A 24869-nucleotide genomic window follows, 5' to 3' on the forward strand; every position below is an offset into this window, starting at 1 on the left:
ACAGGTAACAAGTTAAGGAGAGGCAGTAGCCTCTGCATACTTCAGGTTGCAACAAACTTTCACTATAAAATCTTATTTTAGGGTCCCTATTTTTTTGGCCTGGAAAGGCCAAAGACTTCTGCAAAGCAGGAAGAAAATTTGCAAAACTATTTTTGATTTATAAGTTGCAAAAAATTGCCCTGAATTAAAAATTCTGGCTTTGAGCTGAGAGCCTTTGTCTTCTTCTTTTTGAAAAATATCTTGTTTCTATGTTTTCAAACTTTCAAAAGTTAAATCTCCTAGAAAAATGAATGCATTTCTTTATACTTAAGCAGAATGTGTTTGCTTATTATGTGGCTATTATAAAGTTTATTTAAATACTTGGATTTTGTAAATAATAAGATAAGTACAATGTTTGCCACTTATTTAGAAACTTGAACTGGTGGTTGAAATGACAAGTGAAGTCTTGAATCCAGTGAAAGGAATGGCTTTAACAGGGCAAAATTCCCCCCCCCCCCCTCTTTTTTTTGGTTTTGAATTAGTAATAGGCCCTCTTTTATAAAAGTATATAGTCAATTTTCATACAAAATTAATAATCGTTTTCATACAAAACTAATAGAATATGGCTAAATCAATGGAAACTAATTCAGAAGACACCGCATTTAGATAGCTGCTTTTTTGGTAACATGACTTAAAAGCTTTAATTTTGGATTAACAGATGTACAATGAATAGTAAGTATATTCTGAAAAGGAAATAACCATATTAACATTTCAATTGTAACAACACATTTTTGCTTTTTCAGAGTATAACAGAAAATTTCTTAATGAACCAAATCCAAAATTATGTCCATTCTCTCGTGGAATCTATTCAAACATAGTCAGTATTTGTGTGATTTATGGGATGCAAGGCATAACCCTAATTCAAACAGACAAAAGTAAATGTGAAATTGAGGTACTGGAAACTGTAAATACATACTAGCTTCCAGAGTAACATCTTTACCATTAATATGCATTGTTGTTTTTTAAAAAAACTGTTTTTTGCTTAACATGAACCAACAACACAGAAGTTTAGCATTAAATGGAATTTTTTTGACCCAGTCAAAATGTTGAGATTTACAAAATTAAGACTTTCAGGCTTAAAGTGCAGAAAACATGTATTGTTCATATCAGTTTCATTGTTTGCTCTATTGAACCACTTCCAGTGATGCAAAACATGCAAAACTACAAAACATGATGCTATAGAATGAGCTGAGTTGGCCCTGTCATTGCAGCAATGCCACTGATCAACTTATTCTTATGTAGCAGGTGCAGTGCTGTGGTACTCTAAGAAAACCGTAAATCTAAGAGATTTTGTACCAATATAACTTTTCAGTTGAGGCTGTGCGATTTTATCTAAGTAGTTATACCAATACAATTCTTAGCATAGACATGTTTTAACTGCATAACTGTGTCCACAGTTTAGGAGATTGTACTACTTTAAGTATACTGGTACAGTATTTATGTGTAGATGAGCCCTTAGTGAAAGGCAAACTGATGTATTCTGCAATAGTTATTGTCTACACTATAAACGTACTGATGTGAAAGGCTGAACTTTCATCTCTGATGTAGAGCTACAGATGTAAATGAAGTTACACCAGGGACGAATTTAACTACAATTGTTAGATAGATGTAATCTAACAAATATCAACCTATACACTTAGAAGCCTATTTCATAAGCCATATCATGCTTTCCTGTTCTTGATGCTGTTTTAAAAATATTGGTACAGTAATATCTTTATTGCACCTCTACAGCTGCAGTTTTTACTTGTTGTCTGTTGGAGTCAATTCGGGCTGGGATGTCTCTGAACCTGCAATACAAAAAATGAGAGAACAGATGACCATTTCTGACAATAAAACAGTATGCCCAAACGCTGATCTTCCACTTGCCACAAATCAAAATTGTCTTCAAAATCTAATACATCTATATTTATAAGTGATGAGGAAAAAAGCAAATGCCACATGCAAAGTTTGCAATGCATTGCTGGCATATGACCAAGCATCAATGCCCTGTAATGCTTCCTTAGCCACTGCTCACTTGTATGCATCCTATGTAGGGGACAAGTAGTAAAAAGTATCAGATACAGTAATGCTCCATACATGAAGCCAACTGCAGAGGAAAACTAAGACCCCAATTTTTCCAGTTCTATGTGGACAGATCCTATGCGCAAGTCAGTGGCCTGAGGAAACCATGAAGGGAGCCCAAGCAGAGATGACCTCCACTGCTTGTTGGAATGTGCATTCTCTGTGTGGCCCCCATATTCTGACATTCAATTGTGCAGCAGAATCACATTAGCTATTCTCTATGGGTATGTCTACACTACCCTCCTAATTCGAACTAGGAGGGTAATGTAGGCATACCGCACTTGCAAATGAAGCCCGGGATTTGAATTTCCCGGGCTTCATTTGCATAAACCTGGGCGCTGCCATTTTTAAATCCCGGCTCGTTTGAACCCCATGCCGCACGGCTACACGCGGCACGGACTAGGTAGTTCGGACTAGGCTTCCTAGTCCGAACTATCCTTACTCCTTGTGGCTCTAGTGGAGTGAGCACGTGGTTGGGACAGAAGAGGTAAGCCTTTCGTTGCATACGATTGCACTATGCATGAGGTTACGAGATTGGAAATCCTCTGGGAAGATAGGCGTTGACCCTTTGATCTGTGTGCCAAGGAGACGAATAGGTGGTCCATAAGCCTGAAAGGTTTAGTGCGATCTATGTAGAATGCTAAGGCCCTGCGGGTGTCCAAGGAGTGAAGGGCCACTTCCTGTGGAGAGGCATGGGGCTTCAGGAAAAAAGTGGGCAGGATCACTGGTTCGTTGACATGGAAATGTGAGGCGATTTTGGGTATGAATCTTGGAATTTGGGTATGAAGACTACTCCATCCTTACGGAAAATTGTATATGGTGGCATGGCCATCATGGCGGAAAGCTCACTCACTCTGCGTGCTGATGTTATGGCAAGCAGGAAAATGGTTTTCAAAGAGAGGAAATGCAAGGATACAGTCACTAGAGGCTTGAATGGTGGCCTCATTAGGGCGTCGAGGACTACATCCAGGCTCCACACCGGTGGGACTGGGTCATGCGGAGGGGCCATGTTGGTAAGGCCCTTGAGAAGTCTCTTAGTAGTAGGATGGGCAAAGACAGAAATGCCATCTATCGGTGATGTGAATGCTGAAATTGCTGCGAGGTGCACCCTGATGGAGGCTAATGCGAGGCCTTTGTTCTTTAGGTGCAATGCATAGTCCAGGACGGAGGGAATCAAGGGATGTATCGGATCGTGGTGGTTCGAGATACACCAGGAGGAGTATCTGCGCCACTTGTGAAGGTAAGTTTTTCTCGTGGTTTGTTGCCTACTGTGTACTAGGACGTGTGGGACTGGAACTGAGCAGAGAGATTCGAATGGAGTCAGCCAGTTAGGAACCATGCTGTTAGGTTTAGCATTTGTATCTGGGGGTGTTTCAGGCATCCTCGGTCTTGCGTGAGGAGATCGTGGAGAGGCGGAAGGTGGATCGGTGTCCGCACGGAGAGACGGTGCAGGAAGGGAAACCAGTGCTGGAGAGGCCAGTCCGGGGCTATGAGTATCAGCGTTGCCCTGTCCGCCTTCGGCTTCTGAAGGACTTTGGGAATCAGAGGTATGGGGGGGAAAGCATAGAGGAGGGGTCCGCACCAAGTCGTAAGGAGGGCGTCCCCCAGGGATGCATGGCCTAGGCCCACCCTGGTGCAGTATTTGCGGCATTTTGTATTGGCGGGAGTTGCAAAGAGGTCTACTTGGGGAGCATCCCAACGTTGGAAGATCTCGCGTTGGATGCCATCGTGCATTTCCCATTCGTGCTTCACATAGAAGTGTCTGCTCAGGAAATCTGCCATCATATTTGTGGTGCCAGGTAAGTAGGAAGCCGTAGGTGTTATTCCGTGGCGAATGCACCAGTTCCAAAAGCGGATGGCTTCCATGCATAGGGAACGGGAGCGAGCGCCGCCTTGGCGATTCACGTAATACATGGCCATGATGTTGTCCGTGAGTATCCTCACTGTGGTGTTTTGAATATAGATGAGGAAGGATTTGCATTCATTGAAAATGGCACATAGCTCTAGAAGGTTTATGTGTAGCCATGCTTCTTGTGGGGACCATCGGCCTTGGACTGAGAGAGAACCCATGTGAGCTCCCCAGCCTAGTAGGGAGGCATCTGTTGTGATTTGGTGGAGTGGCTCCTGCCAATGGAAAGGTATACCTGACAGTAGGTTTGTGTGGCTGGTCCACCATAGGAGTGATTGGAGAATGCCAGGTGGCGGCATTACTGGCCTGTGGAGATCGTATCTGGTGTGATCGTATACAAGAGTCAGCCAGTACTGAAGGGCGCGCAGATGTAGTCTGGCGTATTTCACCACGTATGTTGTGGCTGCCATATGACCCATCAGCCTGAGGCATGTGATGAGTGGAACAGTAGGGCTGATGGTGATGGTGTAGATGAGGTCTTGTATGGCTTGAAACCTCTGTAAGGATAGGAACGCTCTGCTGGCAAGTGAGTCCAGGCGGGCCCCGATGAACTCAATGTTCTGAGTGGGGCGCAAAACGGACTTTTGCTCATTGAGGAGGAGTCCGAGCGATTGAAAGACTTGCCTCGTGAGGTGAACCATCTGGGAGGCCTCATGTGCAGAAGGGCCCTTGAGTAGGCAATTGTCCAGGTAAGGGAAGATGAGTACCCCTTGGCGTCGGAGGAAGGCCGTGACCACAGATAGAACTTTTGAAAACACCCTGGGGGCTGACGATAGCCCGAAGGGGAGGACCTTGTATTGAAAGTGGTCCTTTGCCACGACGAAACGCAAGAACCTCCTGTGAGCTGGATGGATAGGAACATGAAAATAGGCGTCCTGGAGGTCGAGGGCGGCAAACCAGTCCTGTGAATCTAACGCAGGGATTATGGCAGCTAAAGTCGTCATTTTGAATCGTTGTTTCTTGAGATATTTGTTCAAACAGCAGAGATCTAGGATGGGGCACCAACCTCCAGACGTCTTCTGGGTGAGGAAATAATGTGAGTAAAAGCCCCTGTTCCTGAAATCCTTTGGGACTGGCTCTATGGCACCTAGAGAGAGAAGGCGGTCGACTTCCAGTCGGAGGAGGGTCTCGTGAGAGGGGTCCCTGAAGAGGGACAGGGTGGGAGGGGTGGTTGGTGGGATGGCTATGAAAGGGATAGGGTAGCCAGATTGAACAATCTCGAGGACCCATCTGTCCGTGGTGATTTTTGCCCATTGATGTAGAAAGGGCCTCAGCCGGTGGTGAAAGAGCTGGGTTGTACAATTTGTGATGCTGCCTGTGACTGTCTGCTCACCCCCGACCAACGCATCAAACCTGTTGCTTGTTGTTGGGAGGCATGTTTGTCCTGCCGTTTGGGTTTCGGCGTCGCTGAGGCCTCTGGCGAGAACATTGGTTATCGAAGGGCCTCTGTTGCTGTTGCCACTGATGTCTAATGTAGGAGTAGTCGTATCTGCACTGGTATGGTGAGTACCGGCGTCTCTTAAAGGGGGGAGTGTACATCCCCAGAGTTCACAAGGTTTTTCGGGAGTCTTTAGAAGAGTGTAAGATTGAGTCCATGGTTTCTGCAAAGAGCTTATCCTTGTCGAAGGGTAAGTCCTCGACTTTGGCCTGTAGTTCCTTCGGAACTCCCGCTGCTTGAAGGAAAGAAGCTCTGCGCATAACGATGGCAGTAGCAGCAGAGCAAGCTGCGGTGTTAGCAACGTCCATGGATATTTGGAGGGACGTTCTTGCTGATGTGTAGCACTCCTGGATTACTGACCTCAGGATCGATTTCTTAGAATCAGGGAGATGATCCATGCGGGGAGTGAGGCGTGAGAATGTATCAAAAGTGTGGTTGGAGAGATGTGTCGAGTAATTGGCAATTCTGAGGAGTAGCGTGACTGAAGTGTAGACCTTTCTGCCCAAGAGGTCAAGTCTTTTTACGTCCTTTTCGAAGCCCTGTTGTTTGAGGTGTGGGCTCTATCCCTCTGTTGAGCTGCGTCGACTACTAGGGAGTTAGGTTGTGGATGGGCAAAGAGGAATTCCATGCCCTTCGGTGATACAAAATATTTCCTGTCGGCCCATTTGTTGGTCGGAAGGGCTGACGCTGGAGCATGCCACACTTCATCAGCCAGTTCCAGGATGCCTTCGTCAAGAGGGATGGCCAGGTGTGAGCTATGCTGTGGTGGAGATTCCTGAAAAGCTTGTGTTGCTCGTCCTTGTGTTCCTGTAGCGGGATCTCTTGTGTGATAGCCACCCGCTTAAACAACTCCTGGAACTGACGGAGGTCATCTGGTCGAGAGCTGTTGCCCAGTGTGACTGCCTCATCTGGTGGGGACGAGGCTGGGATGGAAGACCCCGGTAGGTGGTCCCTGAAGGTGGTGTGATCCATCTCTGATGGAGGATGAGGTGGTGATGCTGAGTTGTGCGGCGGGGTAAGAGGAGCTGAAGTTGGAGATCATCTGCGTGGTACATAATCGTAAGCAGAACGTGATCAATTGGAACAGCCACTGCAGGAGTCTTGAGAGTGGCGGTCGACATGATGACCTTTGTCATGCCGCTGTGAGCAGTCGTGGTGATAGCTGGAATGGGCATAACATCGGTATCGGTACGGAGAACAGGGCGAACAGGAATGGATGTCTGATGCCCTTGAAGAAGCAGGAGACGCAGAGAGCTGCCTGTAGTGGTATCTGCAGTGGGAAGGTGCAGCAGCCAGGAATGGTGAAGGCAGCCTGAAGGAAGCATGGGGGGATCCATGCCAATGGCTATAGCGGTGTGGAGAGCGAGGTACCGGGAGAGGCGAGGACGGTGCCAGCGATATAAGGTGGGAGTGAGAAGAGTTCCAGCGCGAGGAAATCAAAGGAGCAGGACCCGGAGCTCCTGATCTGCCGGTGTTTGTTGCAGAGACAGCCAGCGCGGTGTTAATTGGTGCCGGGGGCTCAGAGGCAGCCACAGCAGCCGGCGCTGTGCCAGCAGGGAGGCAGGTCGACGCTGCATAGTCCGGCACCGCACAGAGGCTTGGAAGTGGTGCGGGTGCCGTGATGGTCGGCTCCAGGTCCGCTCTCGGAGCCGACTTAGCTCTCTGCAAGGGAGGCAGAGGCAGTAGCTGAGGCAATGCTGCCTGGGGAGCCTGTACATGCGAAGGCCCGCGTGGTCATTTCGGCTTTGGTGTTCAGAGTGTTTGGTGTTCGGCTTTTCCTTTAGTGTTCAGAGCAGCTGGCAAGGATCTTGTGGGAGAGATCCTGGGCTTTTTCTGAAGCCCCGTAATCGGTGAAGAAGCCCTGCACTTATAAGGCTGTTGGTCAGGATCAGTTTGCTGGGGCTGCAGGGCTCTATCAAAGAGAAGCATCCGAAGACGCCTTTCTCTGTCCTTCCTGGCCCTGGAGGTAAGTCTGGTGCAGTGGGTACATTTTTGGGGGACATGGAATTCCCCCAGACAGCGGATACACTCAGAATGACCATCGGAGGCTGGCATTGCCTCCTGGCAAGAGCTGCATTTCTTAAAGCCGGCAGCTGACATTTTGCCTGTTCCCCTGAAGTCCTGGTAGCTGAGTCTTATCTCTACGTAGAGATAATGTGGTCATAATGTCTCTGTTAGGTTGTCTTTATCTCCTGTTGTTTCTTTCTTTCTCTGTTTGTGGGTTTTGTTTTGTTTTTAAACTATGTACAAAGGAGCGGAAGGGAAAACAGCTGAGAAGCGGGAGATAAGAACAAGCGGCTTTTAATCTTACTCCTGTTCAGATTTTGTTATTCTATGGTTTTTCTTTTTTTCTTTTTTTTTAAGAAATGAGAGAAATAAAGGAGAAAGAGAAGTAAGGTATATATGTACAAGAGGAAAAAAACTAGAAATATTCTAATTTCCTGAAGAGCGTAGTTCCAAGTGTCTGCAGCCTGAGGCGGTGAAGAGGAACTGGCGGGCGGCTGGACCGCGCGAGACAGAAAAGAGTACGAAAGCCGTGAGCCTGCGGCACATGTGCGGTCCGGCCGAACACTGCTCATGACAAGCTTCCGTCTGCGGCGCCGGGGCAAACCCAGCACCCATAGTGGAGCACCCACGGGGACATCCCCGAAGAAGAACCATCAGATATAGTAATGCTCCACACAGTAAGCCAGCTGCAAAGAAAAACTAAGACCCCAGTTCTAGGAGGACAGATTCCATATTTAATGTGGGAGATTTCAATTACCACCATCTAGGGCAGGAGTAGGAAACATATGTCTTGCGTGCCAGATCCAGCCTGCCAAATCACCAGATCCAGCCCGCGGACCCCCCTGCTGGGACCCTCAGGCACGCAGCAGATGCTGTTTTAAACAGAGAGCTGCTCTGTGTGGCTCTCTGCTCTGGAGGGAGGGAAAGTTTCCTGTGATCTTTCTGACTCCAGCACAACCCTCAGCTCCTATTGGCCAGAAACAACCAGCTAATAGGGAATGAGGGCAGTGCAAACCTCTCCCTGCTCCTGGAGCTGAGAGCCACATGGAAGGAACAAGCCTGAATTTTCAAGCTGTCTGGATTTGCAACAGGCAGAGAGCCAAACCTGCCTTGGGGGTGCTATAGGGGTGCTGGTCAGGAGATGCTTAGGTAAGCGCTTCCCAGCCCAAACCCTGTCTCTGGCACCCCTGCCCCTCCTGTACCCCAACTTCTTCCCCCAGGTCATCATCCAAACCCTCTGCATCCCGCTGCTCCAGGTCACAAATTATGATGTTCCATCACCTACAGTCCCCAGCTAAAACTTCTCCAACGCATCTTCAGTGATCTACAACCTATCCTGGACAACGATCCCTCACTCTCACAGACCTTGGGAGGCAGGCCAGTCCTTGCCTACAGATAGCTGGCCAACCTGAAGCAAATTCTCATCAGCAACTATATACCAGTAACTCTAACTCGGGAATCAATCCCTGCAACAAACCTTGGTGCCAACTCTGCCCACATATCTACATCAGTGTCACCATCAAAGGACCTAGCCACATCAGTCACACCATCATGGGCTCATTCACTTGCACATCTACCAATGTAATATATGCCATTATGTGCCAGCAATTTCCCTCTGCCATATACATTGGCCAAACTGGACAGCCCCTACGTAAAAGAATAAACAGATACAAATCAGACATCAGGAATGGTAACGTACAAAAACCTGTAGGAGAACACTTCAATCTCCCTGGACACACAGTAGCAGATTTAAAAGTAGCCATCCTGCAACAAAAAAACTTCAAAAACAGACTTCAAAGAGAAAATGAAGAGCTATAACTCATTTGCAAATTTGACACTATCAATTTAGGATTAAAGAAAGACTATGAATGGCTAGCCAACTACAAAAACAATTTCTCCTTTCTTGGTGTTCACACCTCCATATCAACTGCTAAAAGTGGGCCACATCGTCCCTCACTGAATTGACCTTGTTATCTCTGGCCTTCCTCTTGATTGATACTCCTTTCTTTTCATGTGCCTGTATATTTATACCTGCCTCTGGAATTTCCACTACATGCATCTGATGAAATGAGTCTTTGCCCATGAAAGCTTATGCCCCAATAAATCTGTTAGTCTATAAGGTGCCACAGGACTTCTCTAATAGAGGCAGCAGCACAAGGTGGGGGCAGGCGGAGCCAGTGCTCATGTGGAACTGTGGGAGGCACTAAGAGGGGTGGGGGCAGGTGGTTCAGTGGGAGCCAATATATGCAGGCAGCTGGCTTGAAAGCTGGCTTCTCACCTGTATTCCCACCCCCTGCTCCTGCCCGCCAGGTGTTGCTGCCTATATTAGAGGCACCAGCACAGGGCAGGTAGAGCAGGCGACTCCACAGGATTCAGTGATTGTGGAGAGCTGGCTTAAAAGTCAGCTCCTCATGGGCACTGGCTCCTGCCTTCCTCCTTCCTCTTACTGTCTCTAATACAGTGTCGTCAAAGGATTAACTGATAAACCCAGGTTTATCGATGATCATTTAGTTGTGTACATGTTGATATTCCTACTATGTAATTCATTTTAAAACATTCTTTAAAAATGAAAAGTGAAATACTTGAACAACTAGCCATTACCCTGAAATTCTTGCATCACTTTGGACATCCAGTCACACATACCTTGACCAGGGGCGGCCCATGGACCTAGGCAAACCAGGCAGTTGCCTAGGGCACCACGGCCCCAGGCGCCCCGTGATTACGTCACGGCCATTGACAGTCATGCAGACAGGGGCGCAGATCGCACCTTTCGCCTAGGGCACCAGCTGCTGCAGCCGGCCTCGGGCCACTCCTGATTTTGACTCAGGGCTGGGCACGCTAAGCTACCCTACCTAATCTATCTCCAGTTTTGGATCCTCTACAGTAAATCAGAAAATTAAAATTAAAAACATGCATGCTCTGAGAATCAATATATGCACTTTTCCTTCATTTCACGAGACACTGCTTCCTAGCCTCACACATAAACCTGTCTCCACTTAAAAAAAATTAAGTTGGAAATTTAATAACGCATTATATAATCTTAAATTTCCATACACAGAGACCCCATTTGAAAAATTCAGGAAGAAAAAGTGTTGTGTTAAGTTAAATCCAAAATTAAAAGTAATAGAAACATTAAACATTTGTGTTAGGGAACAGTGTTTAGGTTGCTTGGCCAAAGTCTTTAACTCTCTTAAAACAGAAATGTGTTCTGTGTGGATAAAGACTGGGGTGGCATACATGTTGAGTTTGAAGAGTGGCTTTGGCAGGGCACCTATCTCAGGTCCAGATTGAGATCTGGGTTCATCCTTTATTTTTGCAACAGTTTTTCTTTTGAATGACAAGGTATGCTTTTTAGCTTTCTGCTTCTTCCCTATTTTTTTCTGGTACTCACTTGAAGAAAGAGATTCTGCAAGAAATAATGCAGAAAAAAAACTTTACTAAAGATGCCATAATAATACAATTAACAGCGTATTAGAAACACTCAGCAAGTTTTAAAATTCTTAAAACACCTACCGTATGCATCAGTTAAAAATCAGTATTTATATTCTTTTTTACTGAAATTTTCTGAATATATTTTACATAGTTTAATATACAGTAATTCCTCATTTAATACTATAGATATGTTTATGTGTTAGTGATTATGTAGCTTTAAGGCTATAACATAATTGTTAATAGATTTATGAACTCATTTGTTGCATGTGGTTGTTGCTCAATTTAAAACACTAAAATACACAATAATAATGTTATATATTATGCTATATATTTGTACTTTTATGAATCAGTACATGACAAAATGAGATTCTAAAGCAGGGGTCGGCAACCTTTCAGAAATGGTGTGCCTCAGAGTAATCTCCTGCCAAGAGCTCTCCCAGGGAGGGGCTCTCTCCACCATGTACCATACTCGGTCTCCTGCCCTGGGAGGCTGCGCAGCTCCCATTTCCCACCTCTCTGGAGCACCGGGGAAGGCAGGGTAGATAAGGCAGCACACGTTGCTATGGAGAGGGGAAGAGCAATGTGCAAGCGCTTCTCTGCAATCCAGATCTGGTTTGGAGGCTCGGGGCTTCCCATCACCCCAGGAAGTCAGAGCTGGCTCCAGTCTTGTGGAGGACGTGATGCTGGATCACAAGCACAGGCTCCCCACTGTGGGTGGGGGGAGCAAAGGGGAGCTATTTCATTGCATGTGGTGCCACTGAAAATCATCTTGTGCGCCATTTATGGCACATGTACCATATATTGCCAGTCCCTGTTCTAAAGCATGGGCACTACATACTTTTGTTTTTGTTTTGTTATTGGATTTTTTCACACTAACAGTGGTTTTTCAAAACTTCCATACTCAAAAAGCAGACAGGAATTAGGTTTTGCATACTGACACTCACTGATCTACCTATCATACCATTGGTTTTTGCTGTGTTTGGTGGGGTGGAGATTTCACAAAAAGTCTTAAAGCCAAGTTCTATGTGCCTATGCTAGGATCCAAAAGAGAATTCAAACATTTGCTTAACTGTAAACATGGGAATAGTTCTGTCTCTTCAATCTCTTAGGTAAATAAAGCAAACAGAATTTAGCCACAAAACAAAACAAAAGCACATTTTCTTATCTTAAAAGATATACAAAGCCACTGACAATTTTGACCGTACAATGAAAATCACAGGTATTTTTTAATTTGGGTCTATAATGGAGAAATTAGAGCAAAATAATGAAGTCAATGTAATCATATTCAATATAAAAATGTGTGAACTGATACAGCTACTCCTGGTTATCTACTTTAGATAACTGCTAAATTAAAGAAAAAATAGAATATACTTTACCTTTAGGCTGCTTGCTATTTTGGGGGGTTTGCTGAATCTTTTTCTCCAAGTCATTACGCTGCTGAATCCAATCATCTCTGTAACCATTACTCATCAGTTTGCTGAAATTTACAGGTTCGTTGTTTTTCTGACCAGGCCTATATAAAAATAAACAAATAAAAATAAAATATATAATCACACAAGAAAGAGTTCAGAAATAAAACATAAGAAAGAACTGGAAAAAAGAGTGATATTTTATATAAAAATCTTTTATATGCAAGTAAATAAAAACAAAAATGTCATTTATATTACTTATTTTTCCAAGTGTTCAATAGCATAATATTAATATAACATGGTTCTTTAAAATGTGTCATCTGGTTTCCATAATCAATCATAAATAAACATTGACTTTTTAATCATTAAGAGACAAAATTTTGTGGTCCTCATCCAACAAAACTCAATTAGTGGGAGATTTGTGTGATTGAGGACTGCAAGATTTGGTCTTGAAGTAAGATGGTAAAGATGAAAAGTATAATTAATATCAGAAATGGAGATGAAAATACAGTCAACAAGTTCAAAAACTAGATTCCTAAGCAATGTTAACTCTATGGGTATATCTACCCAGCATTTGGTGCAATCCTCCCAGCCTGGGTTGATAGACTTGGACTAGCGAGTCTCATCCCAGCACTCTAAAAATTGCTATAATGATAGCACTTTTAAGTTGTTGTTCAAGCTCTGAAGCCTACAAAGAGGGGTGGGTTTCAGAGAACAAGCTTCACCTGAACCACACCTTCAAAACATTGTCCAGAGAGCTATTTTTAGAGGGCTAGCCTGCGTCACGCATCTGACAACCCAGACAGGCAGCTCACTCTAAAATGCTATGTAGAAATACCAAAAGTTACATAAATGTGGCATTTTCTATTCCCATTTTTGCTGTTAAATATATACTGGATTCTATTCAAATTGTTAAGGATATATTATAAAACATATTGAGACTATACATCTATTCCTTTCTATTTATAATTAAATTAAGTATGCTTTTAAAAACAACTTAAAAACATCTAATTATACACAAAGCTAATTGATATAACCATATGTTCCTATCAATTGTTCTGTCTCCTCTAGTACATTACACTACTTGGCTGTGTCTACACTGGCATCCCTTCCGGAAAAGGGATGCTAATGTAGCACATCGCAATTGCAAATTCCGCGGGGGATTTAAATATCCCCCGCGGGATTTGCATTTACATGGCTGCCGCTTTTTTCCGGCTTGGGGAAAAGCTGGAGAAAAGCACCAGTCTAGATGTTATTCTCTGGAAAATAAAGCCTTTTCCGGAGGATTTCTTATTCCTACTTTCAAGAAATAAGAAATCCTCCGGAAAAGACTTTATTTTCCGGAGAATAACGTCTAGACTGGCGCTTTTCTCTGGCTTTTCCCCAAGCCGGAAAAAAGTGGCAGCCATGTAAATGCAAATCCCGCGGGGGATATTTAAATCCCCTGCGGAATTTGCAATTGCGATGTGCTACATTAGCATCCATTTTCCGGAAGGGATGCCAGTGTAGACACAGCCAACTTGTGTCTTGTCTTAAATTAAACGGTGAAGTCTTCAAGCCAAAATGGTAACTTAATGTGTCTATACAGAACGCAGACCAAACAACAGTTGCAATCTTAAATAGATTCTTTGCATACTACTTTAATACAAATTGTTATAATAGAATTATGGTCCATTAACTACATTGCATTGAAAACCAAAACGATACTATTTTTAAAAGTCTTCTGTTTAAAAAAAAGAAAACACTGGATGTGCAGAATAAGCATCATTGTAGGAACCTAAAAATTGTCAATGGATTACTTGTGTGCACTTACATTTTCAACTTTGTTGTTACATTTAATGGTACATTCTAAAAATTAAATAACATGTCTTCAGTTCCTTATAAACCATTTTAATATTTTAGATAGCACATGTCAAGGTAGTTCTGGGCCATTACAAATTTAAACTCTGATCCTACAAACATATATACAGGTGACTAAAATTACTTTTGTATAAATGTTTTCAGGATCAAGGCCTTAGTTAATACAATGTTTATGATACTTACATAGGTGGAAAGTAAAGCCTATTTCTCCGGTGGAATTCCTTATTAGCAACAGAGGGTGGTATTCTGTTTGGATATTTGGGGTTTATAGCAGGAAGCTTTACCTGTGTTAAAGAAAATCTAATTTAATAGCAATATTATGATTAAAGAAAACTACATAATCAGGAAACATCTAAAAAGGTGATTACTTTGGTATCTCTAAATATCTTCAATATTTGCACAATTCAAAGTACAGTATTTCCAGCAGTAAGTTTAGGGAAGTAAATGATAAAACTGAAGAAATGAGGTAACCTTGTTTATTTATCGCTAATTTTATTACAGGTTGCATCTCTAAAATCTGGGATTCTCTGGTCCAGCTACATCCATGGTTCAGCATGACCACAGATGTTCTAGCATCAGAGAGTCCTGGTATGCTGCAGGTAGGAGGGGCCCCAGGAGCTGGCACACAGCTCAGGGGTTGTGGGGTTGTGGGGGGGAGAGAAGGGGTGACATATGGCTCATCTGGGCTGCGAGGGGAAGGAGCAGGAACTGGCATGCAACTCAGTTCGGCTGCGAGTGGGAGGAACGGGAACCAACATGTGGCTCAGCTCGGCTGCGGGAGCCTGGGCATGGCTCAGTTGGGCTATGGGAGGGGCCAGGAGCCAGCACGCGGATCAGCTGGGCTGGGGAGGTGCTGGGAGTTGGAGCATGGCTCTTTGGGCGGGGGGGAGGGGGCGGAGCCAGGAAGCCTGTGGTTGCAGGTGGAAGAGCGGCAGGAGGGGACCTGCAATGACCTCCCCAGTCCAGAAAAATCCAGGTCCTGAGGGTGCCGTACCTGGGAGGTACAACTTGTAGCATGCTTTTAAGTAACACCACAAATAAATCTTTTGCTTTAAAATGCTTGTGGATTAATAAAGAGCTATAGGACATTGGTAACTAAAACTTTAAACTTAAAATTTAGCATTCATATGTTCTCATCATGACTCAGCCACTGGATGAAAGAAACAAAAAACTGTGAACTAAAATCCAGGTCCCATGAAGTCAATAGCAAAGCTCTCTTTGACTTCAGTGGGGACAGGTTTCATCCCTGGTTTATGAAGCACAGTTCATTTGGTTAAGAAACAAAGAGTCTCCTAGGCTTGGTCTACACCAGTGTTTCCCAATTTTATTTGGCCACGGAACCCCTAGAGTTGCCTTAAAAAAAAAAGGCCCCTGCCGCGTTTCGATGAGCACAAAAAAAAAAAAAAAAAAAAAAGCCCTCGCCATGGCTCTGTCTCTTTAACAGGGGGCGGGGGAGTGCTGGCTCTTCGCGGAACCCTTGCTTTCGCTTTGCGGATCCCCAGGGTTCCCCGGAGCACCAATTGGGAAACACTGGTCTACACTATAGCAGAAGGCCAACTTAAGATACTCAACTCCAGTTTACATTAATTATGTATCTGGAGTCAACGTATCTTAAATCGTGTTTCCACGCTGTCCACACAGGAGGAGGTAGATAAGAATAAATGCTCCTGTCGATTTCCCTTACTCCTTGAGAGGAGCAGTAGTACTGTGGCTGATGGAGGAACCATCTGAGTTCAATTTAGCAGACCTATTCTAGACCCGCTAAATCAAACCCTGGAACATCAACTGCAGCAGTATCGATCTTCCATGTAATGTAGACATGGCCCTAATAAAGGCATTGTTCTATACTAATCTAAGGTGGGAAATTGCAAATGCAAAAGGTAGCCTTAAAACTGGGATTTTGCCATCTTTTCTTAATTACATATAAAGAGGAAGACTTGAAAATGGTAGTGATTAAATTCTGCTTTTTTTATTTACACTGCAAATTCAGGTTCAGTCTAGACTGGAATATTTTTGATACTCAGAACTAGTGAAATGGTCACATCAAAAGAACCAGAGTAAACAAAGTAAACAGAGTAAAAAGAGACAAAAATAAGGAATCCTGTGGCACCTTAATGATTAGCTAATTTATTTGGGCATTAGCTTTTATGGGCTGGAACTCAATTCACCATATGTATGAAGTAGAAACTATATGTTAGCAAGGATATATACAAAGATGCAAAGATGGGAGTATTACTTTACTAAGCAGAGGACAAATCCTAATGAGGCTAATTCAAAGACAGTGGATGTGGCTCACTCTCAAACAGCGGAAAAGGTGAGAATACCAAAAGAAGAGAAATTTTTTTTCTAGTGAGCTGTCATTCCCACTTTTTAGACCCAGTGTATTTGTGTCAAGTTTGCATATAAATTCCATCTCTGCAGTTTCAGGTTGCAGTCTGTTTTTGAAGTTTTTTTGTTCAAATATGGCAATTATCAATTCTCTTACTGAGTGTCCAGAGAGGATGAAGTGCTCTCCTGACTTTGAATGTTGCCATTCTTGATTTGAGCTCTCAAAACTAGAGACTCATAAAAAAACAAGCGTCCATACAAACTTCCATTTGTCTGGAATTTACAAAAACAAGACAAACTATAACACTGACTTTACTTCCCCGCAGAAGGAGAAAGACAGCAAACTTTCTAAACTCCTACATGCCATAGGATACTACAACTACGATACTCAACTCACCTAACAACATACTTAGCTTGGCAGAAGAGTCTGTCTTTTCTCTGGGACTCTTTCTGTCCCGCTACTCCCACGCACGATACAGTTCTGCGGTGAGCTAGAAGCCTATTTTGCTGCCTCCAACTGGAGGAGTATTTCCAACACACCACTGACCATTACACTGACCCACAGAATCCCTCCTTCCAACACAACAAGAAAAAGAATTGGATGTGGATTCCTCCTTACAGCTGAAATGCCAGACTATACCACTACATTGATTGCTTCCGCAAACATGCACAGGTTGACACTGTGAACAAACAACATCATGTGACACAAAACATCAGCCATACAGAAAGCAGTGCTATCTACAGCCTCAAAAACAATTCTGACAATCAAAAAGGCTGCCATAGGGGGTGCAGTAGCCATCATGAACAGATGAGATTACAAAGAGGAGGCTGCCAGACAACTCACCAACACCACATCCTACAGGCCTCTTTCCTCTGATCCCACTGAGGAAAACGAAAAGAAACTACACCACCTGTTCAAGAAACTCCCTGCTACAGCTTGGGACCAAATCTACACAAATTCACTCTCAGCATATTCCTGGTTGGGACTCTATCTGCTACTCAAGATCCATAAACCTGCAAATTCCAGATGTCCCATCATCTCAGACATTGGCACCCTTACAGCAGGATTATCCAGTTATGCTGACTCTCTCCTCAGGAACTACGTTATCAGCACTCTTAAATCTCTTTGAGACATCACTAAGGGTATGTCTACACTACGAAGTTAATTCGAACTAACAGACGTTAGTTCGAATTAACTTTGATAGGCGCTACGCATACAATACGCATACAATAGGCGCTTAATTCAAACTAGGTAAACCTAATTCTACAAGGACTAACGCCTAGTTCGAATTAAGTAGTTCGAATTAAGGGCTGTGTAGCCACTTAATTCGAACTAGTGGGAGGCTAGCCCTCCCCAGCTTGCCCTGGTGGCCACTCTGGGCACCACCAGGGAAACTTATCTGCCCCCCTCCCAGCCCCAGAGATCTTAAAGGGGCACAGTCTGTCTACGGTGCCCGTGCCAGGTGCAAGCCTGCCAGCACCCAGCCAGCAGACCCTTCACCTGGCACAGCACAAGCCAGCCACCCACTGCCACCCAGCCCTCCGCCTCTTCCCGGGACCAGGCTAGTGGCTCCCAGGAGCCTGCCCGGGGCTGCAAGAGGCGGGCGCCCGCCTGGTCTAGTGCGGAGATCGTGGACCTCATCCAGGTTTGGGGGGAGGCCTCCAACGTCCACGACCTCTGCACTAGGCACAGGAAAGTAGCTGTCTAGGGCAGGATAGCTGCCAGCCTGGCCACCCAGGAGCAGGTTTGCAAGAAAATCAAGGTGTTCCAGTGAGACCCTGACCCTGAGCTTAGAACATAAAAACATAAGAACGGCCATACTGGGTCAGACCAAAGGTCCATCTAGCCCAGTAGCCTGTCTGCCGACAGCGGCAAACACTAGGTACCCCTGAGGAGATGGACTGAAGACAATGACCAAGCCATTTGTCTCGTGCTATCCATCTCCAGCCTTTCACAAACAGAGGCCAGGGACACCATTTCTACCCCCTGGATAATACCACTCCATGGACCCAACCTCCATGACTTTATCTAACTTCTCTTTAAACTCTGTTCTAGTTCTAGCCTTCACATCCTCCTGCAGCAAGGAGTTCCACAGGTTGACTATTTGCTTTGTGAAGAACAACTTTCTGTTATTAGTTTGAAGCCTGCTACCCATTCATTTCATTTGGTGTCCTCTAGTCCTTCTATTATGGGAACTAATGAAGAACTTTTCTTTATGCACCCTCTCCACAGCACTCATGCTTTTATAGACCTCTATCATATCCCCCCTCAGTCTCCTCTTTTCTAAGTTGAAAAGTCCCAGTCTTTTTAGTCTCTCTTCATATGGGACCTGTTCCAAACCCCTGATAATTTTAGTTGCCCTCCCCTCTCCCACCCTCTCTCTTCCCCTCTCCCACCTCCTCTTCGCAGAATCTCCCTGAGTTTTGTTCAATAAAGAGAGTTTCTATTTTTGAACACACGTGTCCTTTATTTTGTACATCAGGAAGGGGGGCTAGGGAGAGGTAAGTGGAAGGAGGTGAGGGAGGAACGGGGTACGAGCCCCCGATGGGGGCTCTGCGGGCTCCTCGGGGTGGAAGCTCTCCTGCAGCCCCCCCAATTGACCCCGCCCCCGGATGGCAGCCTGCAGCAAGTGCAGCCGGGCAGATGGCCGAGTGCTGTGATGTGTCGAGTATGGGCATCCAGGGCACTCCAAGCCAGGACTGCTTTGCTGTCCCTCATCGAGTTAGACAAGCGAGCGGGGAACCCCTGAAAACTGTCTGTCCTGGGTGGGGGTCGGGTACCTTTAAGCACAGCCCTCGGCTAGCCTGAGACAGCAGCTCCACGCTCTAAGTCCTAATCTGATGCTCTGCCGGCACTGCTTCCGGCCATCCTTAATCTCGGTTCAGGATCCACTCAATGTGGACATGCTAGTTTGAATTAGCAAAATGCTAATTTGAACTAGTTTTAGGTCTAGATGCACTAGTTCGAATTAGCTTAGTTCGAATTAACTAATTCAAATTAAGTTACTTCGAATTAGTGCTGTAGTGTAGACATACCCTAACTTCCTAGGGAAACTGCAATCCATTGGTGAGCGTCCAGAAAACACCATCCTGGTCAATATGGATGCAGAACTACCTACACCGTGTCGGAGTTTGGACTAAGGGGGATTGAAAAATGGGCGGCGCCCGGGACCATGCAAATGAAGCCCGGGATATTTGAATCCTGGGCTTCATTTCCAACTCTGCTTGCTCTCATTACCCTACCTAGCTCAAACTAATGAGCTAGTGTAGATGTACCCATAGATACAAACACATTTGCTCCAATTCCTCAGACAAATGCCTATGGAACCGCTATCAAACATTTTTAAAATTACACTCTCCACCTGTGAAAGTGAAGAAACAGATTGACAGAGTCAGGCAGGCATCCAGAAGTCACCTACTGCAGGACAGACCCAACAAAGAAAGCAACAGAATTGCCACCAACCTTTACCTACAGCCCCCAAATAAAACCTGCCCAGCACAACATCAAGGATCTACAACCTATCCTCGACAATGAATCATCACTCTAACAGACCTTGGAAGCCAGTCTAGTCCTCATTTACAGACAGGCCCTCAATCTGAAGCAAATACTTTCCACCACCTCAATTCACGCATCTGACAAAGTGGGTTCCAGCCACTTAAATTTGTTAGTCTTTAAGGTGCCACAAGACTCCTTGTTAATTTGTGAAACAGACTAACATGGCTACCCCTCTAAAGCAGTGGTCCCCAATGTGGTGCCCGCGGGCGCCATGGCGCCCGCTGGGGCATTTATGTGCGCCCGCCGACAACATGGGCCGGTCTCGCCCCCCGGCCCGCGGTGCACTGGAGACGGCAGCCCCAGGTGTGCGGCGCTCGGGCGGCCTGGTGTGCGGCGCTCGGGCGGCCTCTGCCCCGGGGCACATGCGGGCGCACGGCGCCGGTGCTGGCCCCAGGCGTGCGGTTTGGGCTGCGGCGCCTGCCTCAGGCCCATGGCACAAGCCACTCGGGTGGCCCCGGCCCTGGGGAACATGCCGGCGCCGGGTGCAAGGGCATCCCCGCCCCTGGCGTGCCCCAGGACGCGCGGCCCCATCCCCCGGGTGCCCGGCACGTGAGTGGCCCCAACCCCCGGGCGCCCAGCGGGTGAGTGGCCCCACTCCCGGGTGCCCGGCGCGTAATTGGCCCCGCCCCCGGGCACCCGGGAGCCTCTATAGGTTGGGGACCGCTGCTCTAAAGGAATCTTAATTGGTTTGTTTAAAACTGTGTGTATGTGTTAACATCTTTATCCAAAATGTTAATTAAATGTGAAGTAAAAGAAAGACTTTGTTAAAGTTTCAATATCCGTGCCTTTCAATTAAAGTCAAAGTCAAAATAAATATCCTCCAAACCTCTCATCAATACTGCAGCAATAATAAAGAAGACCAAACTTGACTTTCCCAGTACTTCCAAGGTAAAAAAATGCAGAAATAATTATTGAAAATATAATTTTTGCTTCCTTTATACACCATAAAGAAACATAAAAATGACTCAATCCCAATTTTTAAAGGTCACCTTTATGAATTTTTAAATCTTATTTGTGTATTCCTCTGATTATTAGAACTAAAATTATATTTGAACATTTACCTATTAAAGTATCCTACATAGTCAGTTGAAAGTCAGTTATGATGACATTTTAACATACTAGAAGGTCTAGATATCATCACTGCTACTATATTATTACAAAAGCTTCAAAACTGGATGATTGGAAGTAACATATATTGTTATATAAATTAGCTGTATACTTCTGGGGATAGAGCTATACTGTATAAAGATGGATCCGATTATTACAAGAAGGCTATATAGAGCTGTTAAAGTACAAAATAAAAATATCAGAAATTGTAACTAGTTAGCAACACTTACAATTTATTTTTGTAGAGTATCATAAGAAAATATAACTGAAACGCTTTCAAAATAAATGCAACTTATTCTTCTAAATACAAGAACATTATGGAGGGCGCAGGTAATCCGTCCAGATGTGAAATGAGTGAAAAGTATTGCAATAAAAATGTTAAATGAGAGGGCATGGACTAATTAATAAGCCAGTGAAAAATGAGATACAATAAGAGGTGATGAGCAGAGAAGGAAGAAGATAGGTAAATATTTGATTAATATGGAGCAACTGGATTATTTCTCCTGCACCTTTATTTTATGAAGGACACTGAACTCAAGAACAGAGCTTGTGTACTGATTCTGAAATGCAATGACCATGGGTAAAATCCTGGACCCCAGTAAATGGCAAATTTTTCATTGACTTCAATAGGAACAGAATTTCACCTTGGATGATGGATTCCAGCATCTGGTTATGAGTAAGATGATGGGCTATTTCATAATAGATAAAATGATTGTAGATTAGTTGGGGCTTAAAGAGATAATTGAGATGGGAGTTACTGTTGTCAAAATGAGAAGAGATTACATGAACAATAGTTTTATGTAGTCGTGTTTTTTACCAGACCTGGAAGTTGTAAAGTTTAACTGTATAGAATTATTCTCCTAATCTATCAAATACTGAAAAATCAAAGTTCAATTTTTCTAAGTAATCTGTTTGTGCCTTATATTTCAAAGTAATATTCTTAGGTGCAATGAATTGGCCTTATAGTTTCCTTTCTCTATTACCTTTAAATGTAAGGATTATGCACATTTACTTTTTATTTTTATCTATTTAAATTTTCAATTGAACAAAATTATGTTTAAAGCATTATTTTATTTTTATCAATTAAAATTTTCAAAGCTGTGGAAAATTATGCAGGCTCACACAATGAGGGGGGGTTAGATAATTATTTAATGACAGTAGTCACTGAGATTCAAAAAGTAAAGCTTTATGACAGTTAAAACCTAAACTGTCAATATCACAGTTCAAACTATACAAAGTAAATATAAATCATATACTAATAAGAACTCAAGTAACATTTTTCTTACTTTGTCTATCTGTAAATTGTGATTACTATCTATGAAAACATTTTTGCATTGGTCTGTGTGTCTATGGTGAAATTGATATGTATCAAAATTTGTTAATAAAAATTGTGGTCCTTTGGACCCTACACAAAAAGTACCAAAGAAACACAGTTTGACATGCTTATGTATACTATGAATAGCAGATGGAAAGAGAATAAAAGTTGTTTTTGGCAGTGGAAAGAAGGAGGATCATAAAGTAGAAAAGGGAAGCCTGCACAATGAGAAAATGTAGGACAGGAAAACTTAAAAGTACACAGGTAGACAAAAGCCTACTGCTTTTGATTGCTATTATTTTTTTACTTAAATTTTGACAAACAGCCATAATATAGCTTAAAACCAAGGAATAATTCACTGAAGTACCTTCTGAAGCTCCAAAAATCTTACTTGATTAAGGAAATAAGAAAACATTTTGTTGCCATCTTTATTGTGTAATCTTGTGCTCAGACTGTGATCAACACAAACTTATTTTCATAGTTAATTTTGATAATTCTCATTTTATATGCATTTCATAAAAAACATGAAAAAAATCAAATTGTATGTAAGTATAGATTTTCTTAAACTACAAATGAATGGAATATCTAGGTTTTTTACCTAACAACAGCTTTATCTTCATCTTAGAAAAAACTAAATAAATTGGGGTAGATACTGAATTTAAATTTAAAAATATAAATCTTCTCTATAAATAATTTCACTGCCTGACTTTATGCTAAATATATGCATATAATTTAAAATCCATTCAAGCAGCTAACCTGCTTGGAAAACATAGCTATCTCCAGGGCTTCTCAGGCAACAGCCACCGTAGCAACAACTCGAAGCCAGATAAGAGAGAATGCTAGCAGGGGGTAATAAAGCCAAAAGTCACTTGCTTTCTGCTAACGAGTACAGTTAGGGTACGTCTACACTACATGGCTCCATCGACGGAGCCATGTAGATTTGTTTATTGGGCAAAGGGAAATGAAAAAGCGGCGATTTAAATAATCGCCGCTTCATTTAAATTTACATGGCTGCCACGCTGAGCCGACAAACAGCTGATTAGCTGTTTGTCGGCTCAGCGCGCTAGTCTGGACGCTCCTCCGCCAACATCAAAGCCCTTTGTCGGCAGCCCCGGTAAACCTCATCCCATGAGGAATAACGGGGCTGTCGTCAAAGGGCTTTGATGTCGGCAGGGGAGCGTCCAGACTAGCGCGCTGAGCCATCAAACAGCTGATCAGCTGTTTGTCGGCTCAGCGCGGCAGCCATGTAAATTTAAATGAAGCGGCGATTATTTAAATTGCCGCTTCATTTCCCTTTGCCTACAACCCTAATCTACATGGCTCCGTCGATGGAGCCATGTAGTCTAGACACAGCCTTACTGACATTACTAGAAGCTAAAAGTTCAAGCTATTACAAAGGCATAGTTTGTAAAGCCATCTTTGTAAAAAAGCAAAAAATGGATGTAAATTACAAAATTGGAGGGTAATGAAATAAGAAACCCAGTAGTAACCGAATGTGGTGAGATTCTAAACAGGGCTGTCGAATAATCTCAATTAATTCACACAATTTACTCAAAAAATTAATTGCAATTAATCACATGGTTAAATAACAGAATATCAGCTGAAAAGTATTAAATATTTGTGGATGTTTTTCTACATTTTCAATATTGTTTTCAATTATAACACAGAATACAAAGTGTATGGTGCTCTCTTTATATAATAATTTTAATTGCAAATATATGCACTATAAAAAAAACCAAAATCAGCTGTATTTTTCAATTCATCTAATACAAGTACAGAAGTACAATTTCTATATTGTAGAAGTGTAACTTAAAAATATAGATTTGGTTTTGGTCATATAAGGGCACTCAAAACCAAAACCAAGACATTCCTCCTTTCCCTGGCTGGGGGCCGGGGAACAGCAGTGCATGGAAACTCAGGGAATCACAGCCAATGGGGACAGTGGGGGCAGGAGGGACGACACGACAGTACCTGCAGGTGTAGGGCAGCATGGAGCCCCTGTGCTCTCCCAGGAGCTATGCCAAACCCTGTCCTCTCCTGCACCCCACCTCATCCCCTTCTGGATCTCCACTCTCGCACAGATCCCACATCCACACCCCTCAGCTCACTTCCTGGCAGCCCTTTCCCACACACTGAATCCCTAATTTTTGGCCCCACCCCAGAGCATAGGGGCCTCATAAAATCTACTTGCTTCATCCTCCCACAGGACTGAAGTGCAAAAGGAAGCCTCACACCTCAAGTTGCATAATGGGGTAAGTGTTTCTCTTTTTTCTGCTTATCAGTTAAGGGCCATGTTCATGACTGTTTTTTTCTGTGGGTCAGTGTTCACTCCTGCGCTAAACATTTGTATGCCCTTTCACGTTTCAGCCACCTTTTCAAATTATCTGCTTCCATGGTGATGCTCTTCA

The 24869-nt window shown here is 43.7% G+C and overlaps 1 protein-coding gene across 7 annotated transcripts in view; it reads right to left on the reverse strand.

Moving 5' to 3' along the window:
• Positions 1-653: 653 nt before the first annotated feature.
• C2H7orf57 (chromosome 2 C7orf57 homolog) overlaps positions 654-24869 on the reverse strand; it is a 40895-nt gene continuing 16679 nt past the window's right edge. For 4 of the 7 annotated variants that reach the window (XM_075921697.2, XM_075921695.2, XM_075921696.2 and 1 more), the window contains exons 7-10: positions 14339-14439; positions 12263-12399; positions 10692-10860; positions 654-1826 (exon numbers count right to left, since the gene is read on the reverse strand). In XM_075921697.2, coding sequence (XP_075777812.2) covers positions 1754-1826; positions 10692-10860; positions 12263-12399; positions 14339-14439 — 480 coding nt within the window. In that variant the 3' untranslated portion in view covers positions 654-1753. The remainder of the gene's footprint in view (positions 1827-10691; positions 10861-12262; positions 12400-14338; positions 14440-24869) is intronic. The other 3 variants (XM_025178083.3, XM_006136346.5, XM_006136347.5) reach the window with 2 other exon arrangements.

Source organism: Pelodiscus sinensis, chromosome 2 (assembly GCF_052426305.1).
Source record: "Pelodiscus sinensis isolate ZL-2025 chromosome 2, ASM5242630v1, whole genome shotgun sequence".
Classification (NCBI taxonomy): domain Eukaryota; kingdom Metazoa; phylum Chordata; order Testudines; family Trionychidae; genus Pelodiscus; species Pelodiscus sinensis.